We start from the raw sequence: 23,767 nt of genomic DNA on the forward strand, positions 1-23,767 counted from the left end.
TTATCCATTTACCCATCTCTCTGTGTATTCATTAATCCACCCACATATCCGTTAATGTATTTATTCACTCACTCATCCATTCATCCATGTACATAATTCATTCATCTCTGTGTTCCTTTTTATATTTCTCCCCCCTCTCCATTCACCCAGGTAATTAATTAATCCACTCATTCATTAATTCACCCATTCATTTGCCCAGTCCTGTGCTTGGCTAAGGAGGGAATGAGCTGCATTGCCTTCAAAGAGCATCGCCCTCTGCTTTGTCCTTGCCTCCCACAGCTGTTGATTAAACTAGGTCATTGGATAGGGAAATCCTAGGTTGGCAGAAAGAAGGGGGCCTGCCTCCCTCCCCTTGGCCTTGCGCCTAAGCTCAGAGCTCATACTTTCCCCCCTTGCCCCTCCGCCACCCCATCCCCACCCCTGCCTGCCCACAGCATGAGAGCGACATCTCGGCTTATACCTACGAGAAGACGTTGGTGATGGAGCAGCGTTCCCAGATCCTCAAGCAGATGCATTTAACCAAGAATGAGCGGGAGCGGGAGGTGAGGTTGCCCTGGCTGGGCTCGGAGAGTCTCAAGCTGCTGCCAGCTCTGGGTGTGCACAGGTTTGGGATGGCCCACTCCTGGCCATTGGCACTGCCACCTTCTGGCACTGGGTTCCCCAGCAGCAGGGGTACACACAGCAGCTGCATCTCTCAAGCCTCCCAGCCAGGATGCAGAGGGGCTTTGGCATGCGTGACAGATCTTCCGCTCACTATGTGACTTCTGGGGCCCAAGGGAGAATAGTGGATGCTAAATATGTATGGATGATGATTCCTCAGGGGCGTGGGCTGCCAGTGTGGGGGACAAGGGATTATGTGATAGACCCTTAGAGAGTCTTAGAGAGTGGGTAACAGATGGATATTTCAGGATGCAGCTGATGATGAGAGCTGGGGGCAAACCTCCTAGGGTGTGGATGGTGGGTTCTCAGGGGTAACGATGATGAGCTCTCATGGGGTATGGCTGTAAGATCTCCCCAGTGTGGGTAGTGTAGGACCACTAACCCTCTGGTATTTGAATGAAAGCCCCACCCCAGGGAGTGGGGTCCTTGGGGAAATGAGCTATGGTACCCTGGGGGTTGGGGACAGAAGAGATCTTGGAGGTGGGTGATAGTAAAATTGTAAGAAATGGCATGTGCTCTGACCAATCAGAACTGGCACTGGACCGTAGTGCTATGGTAGAGCCCAGCTGGGCCAGGTGTTAACCTTTTGGTTGCTGGATAGTGGAGAGGTCAGGGGTACTGGAGAGGGGTTGGAGTGGCCAGGTCAGTGGGGGCAATAGCTATTTGAGGTGGAAGCATTGCAATAGTTTAACAACTGGTAGGGGTCCCGAAAGTGCACATCCTGGCTGAACGTCAGCTCTGGGGGTAGCTCTTTGCCGGGCATGGGTAGTGATTTCCAGCAGAGCTGGCACCAACCTGTGTCACTTCCTAGATCCAGAGTATCACAGATGAGTCTCGGGGCTCAATCCGGAGAAAGAATCCAGCCAACACTCGGCTCCGCCTCAACGTCCCAGAAGAGACAGCTGGTGACAGCGAGGAGAAGCCGGAAGAGGAGGTATGCAGCGGGGGTGGTTTGGCTCCAGCCAGTGGGAGCAGGAACTTTGGCCTCCAAAGGAGTCACGTGCTGTCCCTTCTTTTATGCCTCAGGTGCAGCTGATCCATGACCAGAGTGCTCCCAGCTGCCCCAGCAGCTCACCGTCCCCGGGGGAGGAGCCCGAACGGGAGGGCGAGGCAGATCCAGAGAAAGTGCATCTCACCTGGACCAAGGACAAATCTGTGGCAGAGAAGAACAAGGGCCCCAGTCCTGTCTCCTCAGAGGGCATCAAGGACTTCTTCAGCATGAAGCCGTACGGGCCTGGGGGCTAAGGGCTAGGGTCTGGGGTGAGCCTACAGGGTCTTTGCTCCCCATGGCAGAGCAAATGAGCAGAAGGGGTCCTGGCCTGGTAGTCGGAAGACCCAGCCCAGACCTTGTCTTGGTTTCCCCATCTGAGGACTCAGGTTGGGCTTGATTGCTAAGGGTCAGAACTCCCAGGTGCAGGCAGTGGAAAGGCGAAGCCTGTGGGGCTGGGAGAGTGGGACCAGTTTGCACACAGGGTGGTTGATGGTGGCTCAAGTAGTCCTCAGCTTCTCCTGCTTTTTCTGACCCCTCTCTTTTTCTTCCTCTCTTTGCTTCTCTTATGTTTCCTGAAGGGAGTGGGAGAACTTGTAAGTGCTTCAGAATTTTTAACTTCTCCCCTAGGTTGGCCAGGGTCCCTCCTCTTCTCACTCCACCAGGAACCCTCAGTTCGTGCCCCTGACCTCTGGGGTCTCCGAATAGCCCAGCTTGGAGAAGTCTAGGGTTGGTGGTCCCTGGCTTGCAAGGACTAGATCCCAGCAGCGCAGTGCTGGGGTGGGGTGGGGGGCTGGAAGGGCGACTGGATCCAACTCTCCCCTCTCCCAGCCTCATGTGCCCTCCTCCCTCCCTCCCTCCCTCAGGAACCAGTCCAACGTGCGGCGCATGCACACCGCTGTGCGGCTGAACGAGGTCATCGTCAAGAAATCCCGGGACGCCAAGCTTGTTTTGCTCAACATGCCTGGGCCTCCCCGCAACCGCAACGGTGACGAAAATTGTATCCTGGGCTTAAAATTGGGAGGAAGGGGGAGGTGGACGTCAGGGGACTTAGGTCCTGGCCCTGGGAAGGAAGAGTTGAGCCCGGTCTGCTTCAGAATCAGCACCGCGGACAGGGACGCGAGCCCAGCGTTCCCCTGGCTCCCAACACGCACGACCCTAATTCCATCGGGAGGGAAGGGGACGGTCTTTCTCCTTGACGGGCGCTCAGACATGGAGTTCCTCGAGGTCCTCACCGAGCACCTGGACCGGGTGATGCTGGTCCGCGGCGGCGGCCGCGAGGTCATCACCATCTACTCCTGAGAGCCAGGACCTGCCACCCGGGCCCGAGCGCGTCCGGCCCGCGCGGCCCCGGAGCCCTCGCCGCGCCCCCCGCCGCTGTCACCGTTTACATACAGACCCTGTGCCCGCGCCCTGGCCCCCTTCCCCGCTGCCTGAAGCCCGGAGGCCACGTCGGTCGGGGCTGACTCTGAGAGGACCGCCCCGCGCGGAGACCAGAGCCCCGAGCGCCCCGTTGGCGCGTCGCCCTGTCGGCCCCGGCTGCCCTTTTTCTAAGCCCGGCCTCGCCCCGCCGGAGGAGACGCTGCAATAAAGGTCGGAGGAGGCGCAGAGAGGAGCGGAGCTGGGGCTTTGAGGACGCCCGGTAGTCCGCGCGGCCCTCTCCCTCTCTTCCCGCGCCCCGCCCCGTCCTCGCTCTGCACCCGTCCCCCGGCGGCCCGGAGGGCGCGGGGTGGGGAGGCTGCGCTCCGCCGTCTACGTCACTTGTCCTCGCGCGGCCGCAGGCGCCGGCCGGCCGAGCCTATACATAGTGTACAGGAGACATCGCGTGTATTTTTAACGTCCCCATATTTCTGTGACTAGAAGCGCAACGGACTTCTCGCCACTGTCGAGCTCTCCCGCTGGGGGCGCCCAGGGAAGGCGGAGGCCTCGGGAGGCTGGGTTTTCCTTGACGTCCGAGAGTTTGAGAGCAAAAGTGCTTTAGGCCCAGGCGGGAGTCGTGGTCCCTCGACACCCCCTCGACGTCTCCTCACCCTTTCCGCGCGCCCTTGGCTTCCGACCCTTCCCTCTAGTTCTTCTCGGAGACGAAGTGAGACAAGTGTCCAGCTTTTCCTGGATTCGCCTCCCAGCGGAGTGAGCTTCCACTGTGGCTGCAGAGGCGGGCGCAGCCTCTTCTCATCGGCTCTTATGCAAGCTGGGGCCACGATAGGGGAGGGGCGCTCCTCAAGGAAAAGAAACCGAGAGAGGCCCTCGCCCCACCGAGGAAGCCCCGCCCCGGTGCCTTCGCTGGGGGAGCAGGCGTCTCTCCTCAATCGGCTTGTCGCCTGCTACCCCTATCCCATGGCTCTTCGCCAAAGACTGAAATCGGGGAGCTGGAGGGCGTCCCTTCCCCTGGAGTTTCCTTCCTGGGACAGACGAGGGAGGCGGGGGCGGTTCTGGGTTGGGGGCCGGACTCACCGGGGAGGCCCCAGCGCTGTCCCTGATGTTCCCTCCTCTGTCTCCATCTGGCAGCTCTGGCCTCGGGGACCCAGCCGCCTTCTCCGCGTCCCGGGCCGGCCTCGCTGCCTCTAGCTGCGTCTCCCAGGCACCTGGGCGTGGGGGAGGGCGGGAGTCGCCATGTGCTTTGTTCTTAGCGCCTCTCTGCCCTCCTCCAACTAGGACCCAAGGCCTTTGGCTTCTCCAACACCAGTCCTTGGCGCTCCTGCTCCACCAGCCCGGTTGGAGGTGCCCTCTACCCTTAGGGAAACCGCATTGGCCGGGTTCCCTTCCCCCAGGGCACCTTACTAAGGGGGGCAGGCACTGCATGCTCGTTCCAGAGCCCTCTGGGACTGGGTACAGTACCTTCAGCCCCAGGGCCCTGAACTTTGCACCTAGTTAGACATCCTGCCCACCTCCCAGAGCTGAGGCTACTGGGTACTCCTGACCTCACCACCTCCTTTCCTTTGAGCCCAAGGCAGAGTTGGAGCTGGTGCCACCTAGACTGGGCCAGGTGTGGCTGGAGGTAGGTTTGGATGTCTGCTGGTTAGGCCAAGGCCCCTCTGAAATTTGATCAGGGGGCTGGATAGATTCTTCCGAGTAGTAATCAGAAGTCAGAGGTATTAGACACCAGCACTCCCCACCCTCATCCTCCAAAGAACCTCCCTCTGCCAGACGCAGCTGGGTCTAGCCTTCTGGGGGCCTGAGCACTCCCGGGCTGAAGTGGTGGGCTAGGCAGAAGGGAAAGGGGGTATATTAACATCAGTTAGGGAACCAAAGTTGCACTATCTGGGCCTAGACTGTCTGGTTGGCAAGAGCAGTTTCCGTTGATGAAAACAGACATCCTACAACAAAACCCCAAGTTTTCTGTGCTACATGTGCAATATTTGTCATGAACGTTATCACACGTCACTCATCAAATTAGCTTTATAATCATGTAGCTAGATGTTTCATGTCCATTCAAGTGACTTTTATTCTGAGTGCAATATTTCAATAGCCTTGTAGTGATAACTAGTGTTGCTTTTGTTTTAGACCATCTATGTGCAGGGCAATGCAATGAAGTTGAAAACCCTTGTAAATAGGAAAGGTTGCAAACCAAATCAAGAGTATTTATTACTATTATTAGGCCTGCCTTTAACTTTACGTGTGTTTCAGTATTCCGCATTCTGCCTCAGTATTGATCTTGTGTTCTTTGTGCCAATATGAAAAGGAGAGGGTTGGTTCTTTCCTTTATTGTTGAATGCTCCCATTTAATGCTTTATAGCTTTTATGTATTAATTTTTTAGACTCCCGTCTGCACAAAATGCAATAAAAATAATTTTATTATACCCTTCACAGCCTGAGGTGTGTTGTTTGGACACTCCAGGGGGGAGAATTAGTAGGTGGGAAGAGGGGTGTAAAAGGTGGCCCTCCAGGAGGCCCCTAGACTCTTAACCAGAAACACCGACCACCACTCCAGGTGGGTTGCCTCGTGTACTGATAGCTCTGGGGCCCTGTCCTAGAGGGACAAAGGCACCGGCAGCAGGGGCAGTGCACCCACCACGTCTCCTACGAGACGGTGAGCACTTCCGGGTCAGCCTCCGCACTGCCAGCATCTTGGTCCCTAACCCACTGGAGGCCTCGTGCCAGCCGCTTCACCACACCCACTCCAAGCCTCCTGATGGGGCTCTCTATTAAATGCTCTCCAGAGCTCCTACCTGTGACTCTGCTTCTGCCAACTCCTTGCATAACGGGCTGGACAGAGGGCGGCAAGTGAGACAAAATCAAAACAGGAGAGTACCCCACTCTCCACTCGCCTTTGACCAGAAATGGCCTCTTCACAAGTCCTGTTTTCCTTTCCTAGAATAAGAGGACAAGCCTCTGACACAGTCCAAGTCTGCCACAAACACGGATGTTTACACAGCATTATAATTAACCAGCAGGCTTTTGCTCTGAGCTGTACTAGGTGAGCTGCATAAGAAGAGAAGCTAGGGTTAAAAGAGGTTTTGAGGCCTGACTGCAGACTCAGGGCACAGCGAAACTAGTCAGTGCTCTGTCAGGGAACCTCGCCTTCAAACTCGGGGAAGGAATGCTCACAAGGAGGCCCTGTGGATAGTGACACCCAAAAAAGACAACACAGCTTTCACTTTTTCGTTTTAATTAAAAAGTAATCATCTCATCTTATTAACAACACAAAAGTTCCAAAGAGGAAAAAAAACACTATATAACACAAACAGGTCAGAACATAAAATGCTGCCATCTGGGGACCTTGAGTTTTTGAAACCACTGTTTACTCAGCCACTGGCAGGGACTCAGGTGAAGTCACTGCTCTCCCTCGCTTCTGCCAGGGGCCCCTTGAGACTGATCCACAAGGCTCTAATGAGCACCATCCCTAGGGAGAGGGCAGCTTCCTTTGTTTCCATGTAGAGCAGCAGCCAGAAGTCCTCCCTCTAGTAACTTCACTCTGGCTCAAAAGTTATGAACAGCCTCCTGTATCAAGAACATGTCCAGCTACCGAAAGTCTGACATCAAAATGGTCCCTATCTCCTGCTGCTTAGAAAACAGAACAAGAGCCTGATTTTTGAGCCAAAAGCTCAAAGCAATCACTGAAAAAAATGGGTGTTCACTGCCACAGTCTAGAGTTGCCTTCTCAGAGCCGATTCCATGAAACTACCACTGGTGAGGGAGAGGCTAACAGAAATATTAGGGGGTAAGAGTGGCTGGGGCCCAGATTCACAGTTTGTGTTAAACTGCTGGTCACTGGAGCTGTGCAGTCCACGGGAGATCTTTCATTGAAATGAAAGCCAAAAAGAAAAAAAGAGAAAACCAAAAACCAACAACCCTGGGTCAGGCAGAAAAGTGGCCGGCTTGGCCACTCCTCAACAACTCCAGTAGCTGAGTAGCCAGCCGGCTTCTGAATCCTCAAGCAGACCCCACGTTATGTGGGATGGGGTAAGAGGACACCGTGCCCACCAAGCCCAACCTGCCGCTCTGGAACCCTACACAGGAGCTGCAGGCAGGAGCTCGAGCTCTGGTGGGCCTGTGCGAGGCTGGACACCCGTGGTAGGCTCAGAATGAACAAAGGCAGTGGCTCTCAACATGAAAATGCTACCCCAAGCTCACCCAGCTGGGGCTCAGCTGCTTCTTCCTCCCTCGCCCCACGTCCAGCTGACAGAGAGACAACTGAAATACAAACGGAGCCCAGACACCTATACTGCCCATGACCCCAGAGATATTTACTTTCTACCAAAAGAAACCACAAAAAAACAAAAACAAAACCCCCCAAACCCCCACCCCACCACCAACAAAATACACCTCCAGTGCAGTATAAACTCGGACTCTGGAAGGGGTAAGCAACATAGCCTTAGGCAGGAGAGAGCAGATGGTAGAAACTTATGACATTCGATGTGGACCTGGATAGGTGCAGAGAACATCTTCCAAATAACTCTATTTAGAACGCAATAGGTGGGAGGCCAGAGGAAGAGGGGACCAGGAGTAGTTGAGATTTAGCCTCAGTAATGCCTCTGGTACGATCCCATGGGGGCCTGGGGCCGCCCCACCTGTGCTGTGGTCTGGCTAACCAGGTGGGAGAGAGCAGGGCCACTCTGGATCAGAGTGTCCAGAGCCTTCTGTACACTTGGATTGTCAAAGTTGATACCTGTGGAAGACACGGGCCTCTGGCTAGCCAAGTTGCTGGCGGGCACCAGGCGAGTGGAAGGCTGGCCAAAGAGCCCTTGGGAAGGAGCCCCAGGCCTGGGGCCCATGTTCCGAGCAGATCCTGCCTGTCCCAAAATGTTTGGAGGCTGATTGCCAGAGGCCTGTGATCTTTGCTGAGGCTGGTTGTTCGCTGCTATGGAAAAATTCTGGTTCTGGGTGTTTCCGGCAGCAACTGAGGGGGATGCAGAGCTGCTATTGGCCGCAACCGTGCCACTATTGAAGAGGCTGAGGATTTTGGCCTGAAGCTCTTGCTGGGAGGTGGGGGGTGCCGCTGGAGTGGGTGTAGCAGAGGGGAGCACTTGGCCGCTCTGGAGCGGTTGGGAGCTTGACTGTGTCTTCAGTGAGGCACCCGAGGTCGCCCCAAGTGGTTGACGGGAAATCTGGCCTAAAACACAGAAGGAGGAGGTATCTGGTTGAAAAGTACCCTCCATGGGCAGGAGGCGTAGCAGCCCAGAGAAGAACAACAATCACTGATCACATCAATCACATAGTACACAGACTATAACATCAATTTCCCAAAGGGGCCACTTCATGGTATGTGCTGTTCCCGGAAAACAACTTCGTTCCTCCAGACAACTACTTAAAGAAAGAAGGGCGTCCACCTTGGTTCCCAGGGAGCCAGCATACTAGCCCACCCACCACACTAACTACAGGGACCAGGATTCAGAGCCCAGACCTTAAGTTACCATCACACCAGCATGGATGGCCCACGGGAGAGCCCAAGGGATGTGCTCATTGCCCCTGCCCACCCCGAAGAGCCCTGGGCCTGCCACCCTCCCAACAGAGCGTGGGGATTAGAGAAATGCAGAGTGAGAACTTCACCTCGGCCCTGCCACGTAGCTCACCAGGCAGAGAGTCGGTGCTGCTCCTCATCAGCCGCTCCTTCCGCTCGCGAAGGTAGTTGATGATCTTGTCAGTCTCCTCGGCAGTGAGGTACCTGTTGTCGGCCAGCAGGTTGATGAGGCTCTGGATGGCTGGAGGGTGCCCCCCGCGCATTCCCTCCTCAGGGCCTCCTCGCTCTCGTTCCTGGAGGAGGGCTTCATCGGCCATCTTGGCTGCCTGTCTGGCAATCTCCTCGCGTTCCTTCTCCCGGCACTCATTCTTGTAGCGCTCATAATTTCTGGCCACCAGCACCATGGCATCTGCCTGGGGCATGTTGCGATGCTCTGTAGGAGGGAATGACATGAGTTATTTTCTCCCATGACAGATTTGAGTGCCCACCTACTGGACTCTACCAAGCCCTTCCTAACCTCAAATGAGCAAGAAAACCATTTCAGTGACAAAAAGCCTTGCGATGGGGATGGGGAGAGGTTGGGAGAGGAGGGGGATGAAGGTTGGGGAGATAGGTGAATGGATTTCTTTGGTGGGGAACAGACACCCTTGTACAGAGCTAGTTCTTTGGGGAATTCTTAGATCACAGACGTGTAGTAAAAACCAAAGAAATATGACAGTCTCTCACAGATTCAAAAAGACCATGTGGAGAATAACCACAGGAGGCAGGCCACGGGGGTCCAAAAAGCCCTTCTGTAAAGCCTGGCTCTCTACTGTGCTCCTAAGGATAGAGCTGGTGTTTTAATTCATCAGTTCAAAGGTTACGGATTAAGATCAAATTGTGACCCTAAATAACCTCCTCTCCTCACCCCTGGGCAACAATGATTTACAGGGTTGTGAGAAGACTTCTCAGCACTTGATATAAATGTCTTTACACATCTTGAGGACTGTTCCTCAGAAAGACAAATGACCCACTGGAGAGGCTTCTACACGCTATCCTTATGGGTAAAACTGGTGGGGCAAATAGCCCCAGGGTGGTGGGAAAAGCGAAAGGTTTGTGCTGTGTGAGCAAGCAATGAGCAGGGAATCAGCTGGCTGAGTCTCAACAATCTGGGAGCAAAGGACTAAAAGCTACTTCAGGGAAGGACTTCAAGGAACCTGCTCTGGGCCTCCAGGAGCTCAGAGCCTCCTCCCTGTTCTCACAGCCCCTCCACCCACTTCTCTAGCACACTTACAAAGAGTATCCTAATTGCCTGTTGTATGCTTTGTCCCTCATTAGAAAATCTGGTGAAAGCAAGGACTCTATTGCATTCAGTGTAGTACGTGCCAGAGCTGCGCTGGAGCTGGCCCTCACTGGTGAGAGCAGACTGTGTGCATCTCCTCCCAACTGGCCCTGAAGTGACTTCATGTTGGAAGCTTGATATAGAACACAGTGGGAGTATTTACACCATGGAAATCAGCAAATGCTATAAACCACACCGCCCCCCCACCCCAGAACTGGTTGTTAAACATTTGCCAGCACATCACTGTATATACCTAAGTGCTAAATATAATGTCATATACAGCAGGCCCAGAACTGTATCCACTGAGAGAATATCAGAAGACTAAATGACTATGCAAGTCTCTGCCGTGCACTTAAAAAAGGGCCCTACCACATTTGAACTGAAATACATTTACCTAAAACCTGCTGCTTCTGAGTAAGGCATTAAAAAATTAATGGACTAGTGACTACTTCTGAAATTCTGACCCGCTTGGGCCTCCATACCTTGTGGGGTTCCAAACATGATGTTGACCGTACAGGAGCGGTGAATCTGGTGTTGCTGGGTGATGACAATAGCAAAGGGAGACCCTCCCCTGCTAACATCCTCCAAGGCTTGTGACAGTGACACCTCTGTGTTGAGGAAGATCAAGTCCACTACCATGCCTAGGTCTCGAACCTTCCGCCCCACAGATTCAGCATAATCTCTGTAGAAACAAACAGGATCCAGGTGAGTACTCCCTGACCAACTCCCAATCTGCACACTGTGGCACCTCAGCTAGCTGTGTGAGCTCCTTTGAAGACTTCAAATCCTAGCTCTACCAGTGTCTCCCTAGCACCCTCTTCAGGCTCCAAGAGTCTAGACCAATTCCTTCTCTATACTGGCTCAGAATAGTCACACATAAAGTTGCCAATAGCACAGTATTTAGTACCCAGGTCCTCCTCTTGATTCTCTGGTCTGATGGTCATTCCTAAACACCATCCTGATGCCTAAGACTTGTAACACATGTCCGTCTTTGTAGAGGCTGCACAATATAGTGGGAAAAGCATGGGTTTTAAATGCTAGAAAGACAGGTTTGGATCCTAACATTTACTTGCAAAGTTGAAGCTTTAAGCAAGTCCCTTTACCTCTTACAAACCTCAGTTTCTTTAACAGTCAGACAGGATTAATATGGCTCAGCTCATACGTCACTTCCTTGACTTTCTCTGCAATCTAAATCAGATCCTTGATATATTTCTTATAAGACACATCACCAATACATTTATTTCTGTCATTTGTCCAACTAGGGTATAAGCTCCACAAGAGGAAGGGGCCATGTGTGTTTGCTTATTAGCATTACAGCTCCAGGACCTAGCACCTGCCACACATAGAAAAAATTTGATGAGTGAATACACATGAAACATGATTACTGTGAAGATTAAAAAAATTATTTAAGTGCCTAGCATGTAGTAGTACGGAGTAGGTGCTCAGAAAATGACATTATCATGAGTCAAAAGGGGGGGGGCAAAAAAAAGCCATCTACAAGTTAAAGCAGCATCTGTTTCTAAACAAGGCAGCCCCGAGCCTGTGAATGCTGCCTGCTGCTTGGTGACTCAACACCTATTTCCCTAGTCTCTGCCTTGAAATTAGCTCTTTAACCCCAAACTGCTAGAAAATACATGAAGTTATTTACTAACCACTTGGGGAAAGGGAACATAGCTACTCTCAAACTTGCAAGCTGCTATAAACTCCCTTCTACACCTCTGCTCTGCTACTTCAAGGAAAGAATGTGAAACAGAGGTAGAGTAAAATACTGCTATGAACTCTGGCTTGGCTAGCATGGTCACCTAACAGCTCTGCAAGGCCACGGCACTTCACAAAGAAAGCCTGGCTCTTGGCTGACAAATGCAGAGACGTATGCCTTCCAAAGTACTGGGGATTTGGTGTTGTCTCACAAAGGGGACATTTATTGCTTTGCCTGACCAGCATATAGTCCCCTCTTTGATTTTCCTTGGGAAGACACCCCTTTCCCACTCAGTACACATGGTTCCACAGGGCTAATCCCACTTTTAGCTCTAGGGGTGGGCACATGACCTAGCCCTGGCCAATCAGAGCATCCCAGCACTGCTGGTCAAAGTGATAGTTCAGGGATGGGAAAGTAAGCCTGGGCAATCCAATGAGAAACAATTCCAGGACTTCAGGCGGAAGCAATGGGAAAGAGCAGCTCTCTTTCCACTGGTTTGCTAAGCTAAGAAGATACATGTCTAGAGCCAGTGCTGTTCTGCCTTTTTGAGTAGAAAGCTTGTCTGAGAGTGAAGGCAATAGAGAGACTAAGTCTTTACGACAGTGTGACCCTGTATGTGGCCATGCCTGAACTTCCCAGTCAAGCAAACTAAAAATTTCCCTTTGGGCCTAAGCCAGTTTGCAATGGGTCTTCTGTCACCTACAAGTGAAAGAACCCTGGTTAACACAGTATAACAATGCCAGAGTACACAGCCCAAGTTAAGTGGGTACAGCTGCCAACGAGCCTGAATTTCTCTTCTGATCCTTCTCCTCACTCAGGAAAAATATCCAAAGGGTTCTTACTTAGTCTGCTTGTTGACCACAATCACAGAACAATCAACAGGCCTCTCAGCATCAAAGCGTCTCTGGATTTCCTCAAAATACTGACGATAAAGCTCTTCTCTACGCCGTTCCTCACGTTTCAAACGCTCTGCAGGATGACACCAGAGAAAACTGAAACACGGACCGTGCCTTTCTATAAAAATAAGTCACAGGCCTTATTTTCAATCCTGAACTACTTGTAGGCAAAGGTCATAACACACACACACACACCCACCCACCCACCCACCCACACACTTTCTCTGAATTAATCCTCTAGACTACCTCCTAAAAATAACCCTTATTATTGTTTTTTACTATTATAAATTCACTGAAATGGAATGATTGGATTAAATGGCATGGTTGTTTTAATCTCATACATGCTGCCAAAATGCCCTCTAGAAAGGCTGTGACTAATTTATCCTTTCACAGGGGTGGAGCACCTAGTGCTATTTCTCCACATCTTAGTCAACATTGAGTATTGTCATTAAAAAGAAAACAAAACAAAAACCAAACCAAAAAAACCTCCTCCCAACTTGATAGGTAAAAGATGGTATTTCATTATTATTCTAATTTTCATTTTTGGGACAACTATTTAAGTCCCCTATTGACAGGTAATTGTAATTTGTTAAAAAAAAAACCAGGCAGTAAACAAACATGAAACACCCCCCCAAACAAACAAACAAAATCAGGCAGTAAAGTGTAAGTTTCTTAACAAATTAAAAATGAGGTTCTTGGGCTTCCCTGGTGGCACAGTGGTTAAGAGTCCGCCTGCCAATGCAGGGGATGCGGGTTCGGGCCCTGGTTCAGGAGGATCCCACATGCCGTGGAGCAACTAAGCCCGTGCGCCAAAACTACTGAGTCTGCGCTCTAGAGCCCATGAGCCACAACTACTAGCCCACATGCCACAACTGCTGGGGCCCACACGCCTGGAGCCCGTGCTCTGCAACGAGAAGCCACCGCAGTGAGAAGCCCACGCACCGCAATGAAGAGTGACCCCTGCTCGCCGCAACTAGAGAAAGCCCGAGAGCAGCAACGAAGACCCAACGCAGCCAAAAATAAAGAAAAAAAGAAAGAAGGGAAGGAAGGGAAGGGAGGGAAGGAAGGGAAGGAAGGAAGGAAGGAAGGAAGAAAGAAAGATAGAAAAGAGGTTCTTAACTTGACCAGGTGTAAAACAATCTAAAAATCTTTAAAGATGTATTGAATGTATTGAGAAAATCAAGGCTTTTATCAATAAAAAACATGTTTGTCTTTACCTAAAAAGTAAATGCTGTTAGGTAAAAATTATAAATAAAACAAAAAACCCCACATACTACATAGGTAATGCAAACAGTTTTAGTTACTTGGTCAATGAGCAAAAAAAAAAGCAAACGACCTCTTCTGCTCCCATCTTTTGTTCATTTCTTTTCTTACTGCTGGAATTTCGTACTTATTTCTTCTTGTTAGATGACTAAACCAGATGAGGGTACTACTTCGCATTTTAAAAATGATTTTCAAGCTGAATGTTCTCTACACATGAAGAGGGTATTTGTATTTCTTCTTTCTGTGAATTGCTTAGCCAAGTCATTAGCCCCTTTCCAGTTGGTTATTAGCTTCCTCTTTCTTTTGTAAAGTGTCCTACCAGTGCTAAGTGCTGTTTCTGCTACTTTACCTTTTGCACGAGACTGACTTTCTGGGCCTGGAGGGCCTCGTCCATCAAAGCTATCTCTGTAACGGTCAAAGTAAGAGTCATCCTTCCTCCTGCAATAGTCATCCATTCGCAGGTATCGGTCGTAAGAGCCTTCTCTCCTGAAAAGTTAAAGAAATGTGCGCAAAGTTAAAAGTCTTATCCTGCAAACATCAAATACAGAGAATTCTTCAAGACCCAGTTGTCTGTGAGGAAGTAAAGCACAGTAAGGCACAGGACTTTGGGATAAGACAAACGAAATTAGTATCTGGGACTCACTGCTTATCAGCTCTGTGGCTGGGACTGAGTTAACCTACCTTCCAAAATGACTGGGAGGATGTACAGAAAGCTCTCAGCATAAAGTGAGCTCCCTGGCCTAAAGTAAATACAAAATAACTGGTAGTAATTATTGATATTAGTTTTGAGGAACCATTCCATGCCCCCACCCCAAGCCTCCTTCCCTGTGCTTTTGAAAAATTGTGGTTAAAAACCAAAACAAAAAAATCAAAAAAATCCACATAAATATTTTTTCACCACCCTGAACAGAAACTCAACCCCCTTTGCTGTTACTTTGTCTCTATGAATTTGCCTTTTCTAAATACTTCATATAAGTGAAAACATGTATTTGTCTTTTGTGTCTGTCTGGCTTATTTCACATAGCATAATGTTTTCAAGGACCATCAAGGTTGTAGCAGGTGTCAGAATTACCTTTCTTTTTATGGCTGAATAATATTGTTTTATGGATATATTACATTTTTTTATCCATCTATTGATGGACATTTGAATTGTGTCTACCTTCTGGCTACTGTGAATAGTGTTGCTATGTACATTCACATTCATCTGTGTGAGTTCCTCTTTTCAATTCTTTTGGATATATATTCAGGAGTGGAACTGACGGATCATTAATTCTACTATATTTAACTTTTTGAGGAACCGCCAAACTTTTTCACAGTGGCCATACTACTTTACATTCCCACCAGCAATGTATGAGGATTCCAGTTTCTCCACACCTCGCCAACACTTTTTTTTAAAATAAATTATTATAGCCATCCTCGTAGGTATGAAGTGGTATCTCATTGTGGCTTTAATTTGCATTTCTCTGATAACTAAGGATGTCAAGCATCTTTTCACGTATTTATTGGCCATTTGTGCACCTTCCCTGCGGTTTTGCATGGCCAAAACAATTTGTACTCCATCTTTTTTTCCATTTGCACGATGTTGCCTTTCAGAGGCCACAGGGAGAGACCCAGATTCATTCACTAAGCACAGTTCATCATCATTCACACATTCACCAAATATTTATTAAGCAGCACATCTACCTTTTGATAGACATTGGAAATATAGGGCTGATAAAGTCACTGCTATACAGAGCTTTCCATTAGTTCAGCAGAATACACATAAAAAAGACTATTACAAAAAAACCAACCAGAACAGCTGTACAGGTACCTGTACATGGGATCTCGTGAGTCTCTCATATCTCTGTATCTGTCGTACATGGGGTCCCGGTGATCTCGAAAATCCCTAGAGTCTCTTAGGTCACGAAAGTCTCTAGGATCCCTCATGTCCCGAGCATCACGCATACTTCTGCTGTCTCTGTGATCCCGAATGTCTCTGCTCTCTCTGTGGTCCCGCAAATCTCGGGGGTCTCGCATGTCTCTGTTATCTCGAGCGTCCCGGCCATTTCTGCCATCCCTGGGCTCTCTTCTTGGACTTCCTCGAATGGGGGATCGATCGCGTCTTGTATCTCGGCTGTCTCCAAAGCCATATGGATCCCTGTGGGAGGCAGCAAGAAGATGCTAAGACAAAGAAATTGAAGGAGCCAACCTTTCAGCTCTTTATTGGAGGAAGCCCCCACCCTCCAAGCATTTTTCTCTAAAATACGGCAGTCAGTGAGAACATGATTAAAATTTTAAGGATAGTTACCATCTGGTCAGCAAATAAAGACTAGTAGGTTCTAGAATCTCAAAAGATTAGGATATTGAGGGAAGAATGTATGATCCAGAGTCAAAGGTTCTGACTGGGATCATAGTGTTTATCAGGCTTCAGGGGGTAATTCAGTATTCTGTATACATGTCAAACTATCATCTCTATCTCAACAGGTTTTCAAAGTGAAAGTGTCTTCCCCCAGAACCTATTTCCTCCCATCAGACTTGTTCGAAAGAGACTTTAAAAAGAGGCGGAATGTTGCGGGGTGGGGTGGGGTGTGTGCGTGTGTGTGTGTGTGTGTGTGTGTGTGTGTGATAATAAGGGGCAAGACTCATGAAGAAAAAATGAGCAAATGGCACCATCTCATACAAAGTAACGGTGATCAAAGGTGTTGTCCTTAAAGTACAGAAAACGTCACTTAAAACATCTAGCAGGATTAATCAAATTAAGGGGAAAAAAGAAAGAAGTACAATATGCGACATACAGTCAGGTACAGGAACACTCAGTTTCTCTACCTTCTTAACATACTTATTGAGAAGTGGTCTCTCTCAGTCTGAGGTTTATGTAGAACCTGGTTCCTTTTTGCCAAGGTGTTTTTTGTTTGTTTAAAAAAAAACAAAAACAAGAAAAAAAAAGTGTTTGAAGTCACAGGTATGTTTGGCCTGATCTGCTTCAATATTCTTCATGAGACATTCCACCCAACTGGAAACTCATCCCCAACATATCTAAAATTAAACTTCTTATTCAACCCAATCAGGCCCAGACTGACTTTTTCATTTCTGCCTAAAATCATCTTCCCATTTACCATGGTTTAAGTTCTTGAAAGCTAACTGATTTTTCTTCTCTATCTCCATTAAGTCACTTGAATCCTGTTTTTCTTGTTCATTCTCATTGGATTTCTAAGTTCAATCCAAACTCTTATTTTTATGCTGGCACCACCAAGAGTTTCCAAAAAACAAAACCAAAACCCAATCTTCCGGATTTCAATTCATTCAGCAAATACCAGATTAACCATCTGAATTTCCACCTGTTACCAGCTGCAGCTTGGCTATCACGTTTCTGGGCACTCTTCCCTAACAGATCTGGCCCCTTCGCATTTATTATTTCTCCCCCATTTCCTGATCCAACCTCCTTAGTTCTACTTAAGCTGTTCTTATGACTCAACTCACGCTATGCATCTCAGTATTTCTGTTCATACGGCTTTTCAACATGGAATGTTCTTCCTGCACTAACTCAGGTATCACCCAATCCTCAAAGGCAAGTTCATGTCCCATGTCTTCCAAGAAATCTCTAATCTCTAGTAACCGCTGATCTCTCCTCCTGCTAACTCTTAGAGCACTTACTATTTCTATTACTCATCTTGATCTGGTTTACCTTTTTACAACGTCTTCTTGTGTGACCCACTTTAAGGATTACCTCCTCCGTAAAACCTGCCCTGAACTCTTGATCTTTTCCAACAAATATGCTCCTCCTCCATTCTTTTCCATCTCATCTACCTACTCAGTTGCTCAAGCCACGAAACTGGATGTCATCCTTTCCTTAAAGTCACATCCACTCTTCCAATCACATTTCCAAATTCTGTTAACTCTTTCTCTGAAATTGATATCCATTCTGCCCGTTTCTTTACCTCTATAAGGTACCACTGAAGGCCAACCCCAAACCATCTCTCCCCAAAACCACAACAATAGCCTTCTAAAGTAGTCTCCTCACCTCTCCTCTTGCCTGTTTCCCAATGTTTCTCCAGATTACTCTGAAGTGATCTTTTACATACATAAAACCCTTCACTGGTTTCCCACAGTATTTCAAATTCAGTCTAAAATCTCTACTGAAGTTAGTAAGATTCTCCCTGGCCTTGGCTCCTGTCTTCTCCAACCTAGTCTCACCTTCTCCCTAGTTCACCACTTTCTTACCATATTGACCTTTCAGCTGTAACTAGTCAAGGTTTTTCCTGATGCCTCTACTTGAGTAGCAGGAACGAATCCATACTCATTTTCCAGGTCTCAGGCTGAAGTATCCCTTACTCCCTGATTCTGTTAGTTTAAAAGTTTATCTTCTGTCCCTAAATCCTGGCCACTCTCTCTCACAGCACTTTGTTTTCACTCATTTATCACAATTTGACGTCACATATCAATTTACCTGTGTAATGTCTGTTTGCCCTTAGACTGTAAGTCCATGAGGACAAGCACTGTCAGTTTCACTCTCCATGATAAAGCCACCGCATACATTTATATTGTCTGGCATGTAGCAGATGCTCCATGAATATGTTAAATGAGTCTTGCTCTGCACACATTATTTCTACTGCTGCACTTATCATACTGTTCTGTAGTTATTTGTTTACATGGCTTCCCTACCAAACAGTAAGCTCTTCCGAATGCTTTGTATCCGTAGGACACAGAAAAGAGTTCAGTAAATGTTTAATGAATTGAATTGTTCAACTAAAATGTAAGCCTCTCAAGAGCAGGCATCATGTTTTCTTTATAGTTTTGTCATCTACCATGACTACACATATGGGCATTCATCATGATGCCCTCAGCTTGGAAGAAAACCTCAATTTCACTTCATCCACATGGTCACAGCAAAAACAATTTAAATGCCAATTCTGCTTCTATGAAAAGTCCTTGTCATATGTTTTAAGGCTCACAAGTACTCCTGATTTGTGGGAGCAAACATATGGGAGACTAGAGAATTTAAATGAGGACAGCTAAACATTTTTCCTATTAAAATAAAGTGCAGACTAACCAAGATTCTTACTTCAACTTTTATTATGTCACATAAATCCGCCTAACATGTGTAACATCTGATCTAGTGTATAATGTGGGCAAATCCCCAGGATCTAATGGGAAGGAATAACTGTAAAGTATTTCTGGATTAATGATCGGCAGATAAACCTGCCTTGGGGAGCAGTTAGAAACAGTTATTAGAGGTGGAATCAGATTTCAAGTGTTCTCTGGCAATCAAGGCTGAAAGAGATCATGAACCTGACAGACCACAGACCACACACAAAGCTGTGGGCTGGTGAAAACAGGGCTGGGGACAGGGACAAGAACACCACGTCAGAGCATGTTTTTCACAGACTTAGGATAATTATAAATGCCATATTTGGTGCTCATTCTTTTGAATCCACTGAAATACCTTACTCACCTGTCAAGAGTTTATCCCTGGAGGTTGACCATAGCACCCTAGATTCCCAAAATCTGGGTTCGTGCTTCCAGTTTGAGAAGGCAAGCACTCTCCCCCCCTCAATGAATCTAAAGTCTGTGTGCAACAAAACTACAAATTTCCCCTCAATTACCTTCTGGGTAAAAATGTAGAAGAGACGATATTCACATGGGGAAGAACCAAAGGAGTGGTAGAAGCAGGGACAGAGAGTATAGTAATTCTCTAAAATGAAAAGGCAAAGCTTTTTTTCCTTTCTCCAAAAGATGAGCAGTATGGCAGACTGCTGCTCTTCTGGAGACAAAAACAAAAAACCCTTTAAGGTCACTTTAGAACCCAAACAAAGAACTCCCCAGAACAAAAGGGCTCCTGCTTCTGGCCCCAACATCTTTCTCAAAGCAAGAACCGGATAACAAAAAGGTGGTACAGTGTGCAGGATTTAGAGTGCCGCAAGGATGAAGCCTGCTGAATGAGATGCTTGACCTCAGATAACAAGTGGGTTAGAAGTAAGTTTCTGGAGAATACAGTTCACTATATCATCCCACGGTACCACAGGTGTTTAACTGGAGACCAATGCATTGTACCCTCAGGTACCAGGTCACTAGAGGCTAAAAAGAAACTGAATAGTAGTTAAAGAAATTTCAGAACCAGAGTCCACAAACTGAAGGCAAATGATAAAAACCACTAAAATTCTGTTGCAAATTCCTCAGCTATTCAGCAGGAGGGGGGAAAAGGCCAAATACTCTTTGCCTTGAGAGAAATAAAGTCACACCATTTGGAAACATCTGAGAGGTAAGGAGGGATGGGTGAAGGGAAAAACCATGGCAAGTGAGGTGCTTCTGGTAGAAGTGCTTCTCTTCCTGGGGACAACAGGGGTATGCAGAGCACTAGGCATTTGACAGCTTACTGATAAGATGATTATCTTGGACAACTGATGGACTTTGAGCTTCTCTTTGTCTAGAGACTGAGACCTCAAGCCCAGGATGGTGTTCTTTGGCCTTGGCTGTACAGAAGGATAGGGAGGAAGGCCTCTGTCCTATTCTTTGTTGGCATCTCCTTTTTTTCTTTCTGTTCACAGTAATATTTTCCTTGGGAGGCCAGCCTTTTTTTTTTTTTTTGCTCCTGAAAAAAAATCCTTCATCAGCTCTTCGTACTTCTGTTCTGTCACAGATACTGTCCACAAATACCATTCTCTAAATGGCCGGCTGCTGTGTGATGTTGATCCCCCACCATGCGCTCCATGCTGTTAGAAACAGAGACGACAGACTTGTACAGAATTTTGCCATTAGGTGCAGGTAGGATAATGGGGTGCAATGAGATATCACACATTACAAATCCAAATTTTATAAGTGCCCATGCTTCTCCCTAGGAAGCACACTGATGATTTTCTCAAACACAAATACGACTCTTCTGTTGGTAGAGAGAGGCAGCACTTGCTGAGAACTGACGGCTCTTCTTTAAGTGTTAGTGCAGAGGTAATCACAGCCTGCAATCTGTAACTGTGAAGCCCACCTAGAGCTAGGGCTGTCTCATACCCAAGGAGCAAGCAGTTATCAAAGGAATTAACACTGTGGATACACAGAAATCACCTCGGGCTACATAAGAAACTTGTCTACAGTTAGGTTATTTCTTTTCTTTTTTAAAGAACTGAAATATAGTTGATGATGTCTAGGTTATTTTTGATGAACCAATCCTTGACGATTTTCACCAAAGAGGCACCAGGCCTAACATCCTTCACGAATACATAGGGAAATTCTCTGCAGAGTTCTTGATGTAGACAAGTTAATTCTATTTGCTTTTTTTCAGGTCATGTAGGAAGGTTTAGGAAATGCAGAGTCTCACTTGGAGGCCACGTCTGCATAAGGATATATTCCAGAACTGGATTGACGAAGTGTTGAGCTGAAGATGAAAACTGAGAACTGAGGTACGACTAGAATCATGGTCCAGTCTCTGAGGAAGGTAAGGACTGATGCCTAGCACCAATGCTAGACAAGCTGCATGGTAACTATGCAATGTACTCAATGCATACAATGGAGTCCAGTGAAGTGGTCCAAGGATTAAATGATGAGAATTCAGGCTGAAATCTAATCCAGAGCAAGGATCCCTGATGCAGAATTTTGTGCTTGGCTGGGCCAATATTGTCAGAACCACATTCTGACAGCTGGAGTCATCAGGGAGGCATATTACTGAACGGAGAGCAAAGCCAGCAAAACCGTGGCTTACAGAGACATTTGAAGAGGTGATAATCCTGTGAAAATTCCCAAAGATACTGAGGTGTTTTGACACTCAAGGTTAAAGTCCAGCAAAACAAGATGTTACAAAAGTCCTGCCAACATGCTTAAAAACAATTCTCTTATTAAAAGTAGCAACACTGAAGACACAGAGTTACAACTTAAGGGAAATGTTTGCTATAGGTAGTGGGTTTTTTTCCTGTGAATAATGCATTTCCTTATGCCTGGGGGCATATAAAATGATTAGGGTTGCCAAATGAAGGCAGTTGGATTGTTGTCAACATACTGCTTCACTTGGAATTATCTCAAGGTTCTGACTGGAAGCACGCACCCAAAAAGACAGTGCTATCCAGTGTTCACCCTCAGAGAAATGATTAGCCCCTTCCAGACTAACCACACACCTTGCCTACTTACTGTATTTTATTTCTACCCTATTGGTATATCTTAAGAGATAATACGTGATCAGGGCAATGATCAAAATGTTAGTATTCTATTCTGAATACAATGTTCAATTTATCTGGCTTTAAGGTTTGAAAATTTTTATTTTTATTAAATGTAAAGAAACCTGGGACTCTGCTTAGATTTTTAGATGGGGCCCAGAAAAGATTTTACTAGATGTGAACATCCTCTTCCCCGAACCTTACTAAGCATGACTATATGAAACTTAATCATGGTAAACAACATGTTGAGGAATCCAGTTAGGGACTATCACCAAGGAAGACTGATTCTTAACGGAATTTGAATTAGCCTAGCTGTCCCTCCTATTGATTGTAAATAAAGCGGGAAGCCACAGCCCTATCCACATCCCAAACAACCTCATTTTAGAACTTATTTCTGAGGAAGATGATATATTAAAAGGTATATAAAAGTAACGTGTATTTATAGTTGTAAATCTGGTAAGGAGAACATTTTAAAAGGCCCCCTCCAATGTTGTTTGTATGTTTTTCCTGGGGGGGGGTATTAAAAGAAGAAAAAAAGCATAAAAATATTTCTTCTATTACAGATGAAATTATGGAGTAGCATTTTAGGTTGGGATGAAATTAATCTTTTAAATTTAATGCAATTTAAAATATAAATTGCCCTGGCAATGGCTATATTGGATTCCAACCAGGTGAGTTGGTTATTTCCCCTACATTGCCAATGTAGGTTGAATACCTACAATCAACTGGAAATGTTAAAAGCATCTGGTTAGGTATATTGTTAATGGAATGACATAAAATATTCTTCTCAATCCATAGCACAAATGGGAACTACTCTGTATTCTGCGATGTGCACCCCCCCCCCCTTTTTTGCCTGTGGAAACACATCAACATTACCTAGAGATCATAAGCATCATGGGGACAACAGAGAGGAGGAGGATTTTACTAGTGGAGTTTTATAGTGACCAACTCCACACTCCTGGTAAGCTACCTACTTCAGAAACACACACATTAGAGCTCCTTAGAAATTATATGTACACCGTATCTCCTTTCAAGTCATTTAGCAACCACAACTTCCAGTGGAGCCCCGTATTTCTGACCAATAGATGCAAACTCTTAGCCACCTGTATTCCATGCTTATTGGGGCAACAAGGAGCAACACAGAAGGGACTGCCCAACATCTGCAGCATGGTTAGATGCAGCACAACGGAAGCAGACATTATATGGATTTGCTGAAGTTCTACAGGATTCGTTTATGTTCTTTAGCATACCCACACATACACACAAAATGAATCAATACAGTATATACCTGCAAGCTGCAGGTGTTCCTTATGGTGTTAGAGAGAACAAACAGAATACCAATGTATATGCTCATTTCTGCAGTGAAACCAATGGATGACCAGGGTATCCACCTAACAGCTGTAGTGTAGCTATAGTTGTGGTGTCAGACTCAACTCCTCTGTGCAGGCAGAGTGCTCAAAGAATCTTACTAAAATCAGCAGCATTACTTTGCCTCTAGGGTCTGCTTGAACTCTGCAGAACAGACACATGTAATTTAATCCTGGTAGCTTAGAAAATATCCTTACATCCAAGTGGGCGCATATACACCAAACACACAGCAGCCATTCTTTCCTATAAGTAGGTAACAAACTATAGGTGTTTTTGTTCCAAAGCAGGACAGCTGTATGTTATGTGTAAATGCCCAGCTAGTTGGGTATATCCCTAAGTGACCTGTGGAGCTACCAGTACAGACTAGGATTCATTGTACTCAGCAGTGTTCAGTTTATCACATGAAATGTAGTTTACTGTGATATATAGTTTAGGTACATAGTTTACTGCAGAAAACTGGCGTTTTACTTAGGGGAAAAGGCAAAACCCATACTGAATATCCACTTGGGCCATGAAGAGACACCAGATATGAGATATATATGTCTGCATTCCAC

The 23,767-nt window shown here is 47.0% G+C and overlaps 2 protein-coding genes across 8 annotated transcripts in view; one reads left to right on the forward strand and one right to left on the reverse strand.

Annotated features, from left to right (window-relative positions):
- Positions 1-3,851, forward strand: part of SLC12A5 (solute carrier family 12 member 5) — a 36,299-nt gene extending 32,448 nt beyond the window's left edge. For 3 of the 4 annotated variants that reach the window (XM_007185368.3, XM_007185370.3, XM_007185371.3), the window contains 6 exons: positions 435-542; positions 1,472-1,594; positions 1,687-1,886; positions 2,230-2,244; positions 2,515-2,648; positions 2,859-3,851. In XM_007185368.3, the coding sequence (XP_007185430.2) occupies positions 435-542; positions 1,472-1,594; positions 1,687-1,886; positions 2,230-2,244; positions 2,515-2,648; positions 2,859-2,950 (672 nt within the window). In that variant the 3' untranslated portion in view covers positions 2,951-3,851. The remainder of the gene's footprint in view (positions 1-434; positions 543-1,471; positions 1,595-1,686; positions 1,887-2,229; positions 2,245-2,514; positions 2,649-2,858) is intronic. The other variant, XM_007185369.3, reaches the window with a different exon arrangement.
- A 1,443-nt stretch (positions 3,852-5,294) lies between these two features.
- The window catches only part of NCOA5 (nuclear receptor coactivator 5), a 31,011-nt gene continuing 12,538 nt past the window's right edge, over positions 5,295-23,767 (reverse strand). For 2 of the 4 annotated variants that reach the window (XM_057528615.1, XM_057528614.1), the window contains 6 exons: positions 15,539-15,865; positions 14,078-14,214; positions 12,412-12,538; positions 10,353-10,552; positions 8,662-8,982; positions 5,295-8,201 (listed from right to left, as the gene is read on the reverse strand). In XM_057528615.1, the coding sequence (XP_057384598.1) occupies positions 7,612-8,201; positions 8,662-8,982; positions 10,353-10,552; positions 12,412-12,538; positions 14,078-14,214; positions 15,539-15,744 (1,581 nt within the window). In that variant the 5' untranslated portion in view covers positions 15,745-15,865 and the 3' untranslated portion in view covers positions 5,295-7,611. Of the gene's footprint in view, positions 8,202-8,638; positions 8,983-10,352; positions 10,553-12,411; positions 12,539-14,077; positions 14,215-15,538; positions 15,866-23,767 lie in introns of those variants that run through there. The other 2 variants (XM_028167292.2, XM_057528616.1) reach the window with 2 other exon arrangements.

Source organism: Balaenoptera acutorostrata, chromosome 15 (assembly GCF_949987535.1).
Source record: "Balaenoptera acutorostrata chromosome 15, mBalAcu1.1, whole genome shotgun sequence".
Lineage (NCBI taxonomy): Eukaryota > Metazoa > Chordata > Mammalia > Artiodactyla > Balaenopteridae > Balaenoptera > Balaenoptera acutorostrata.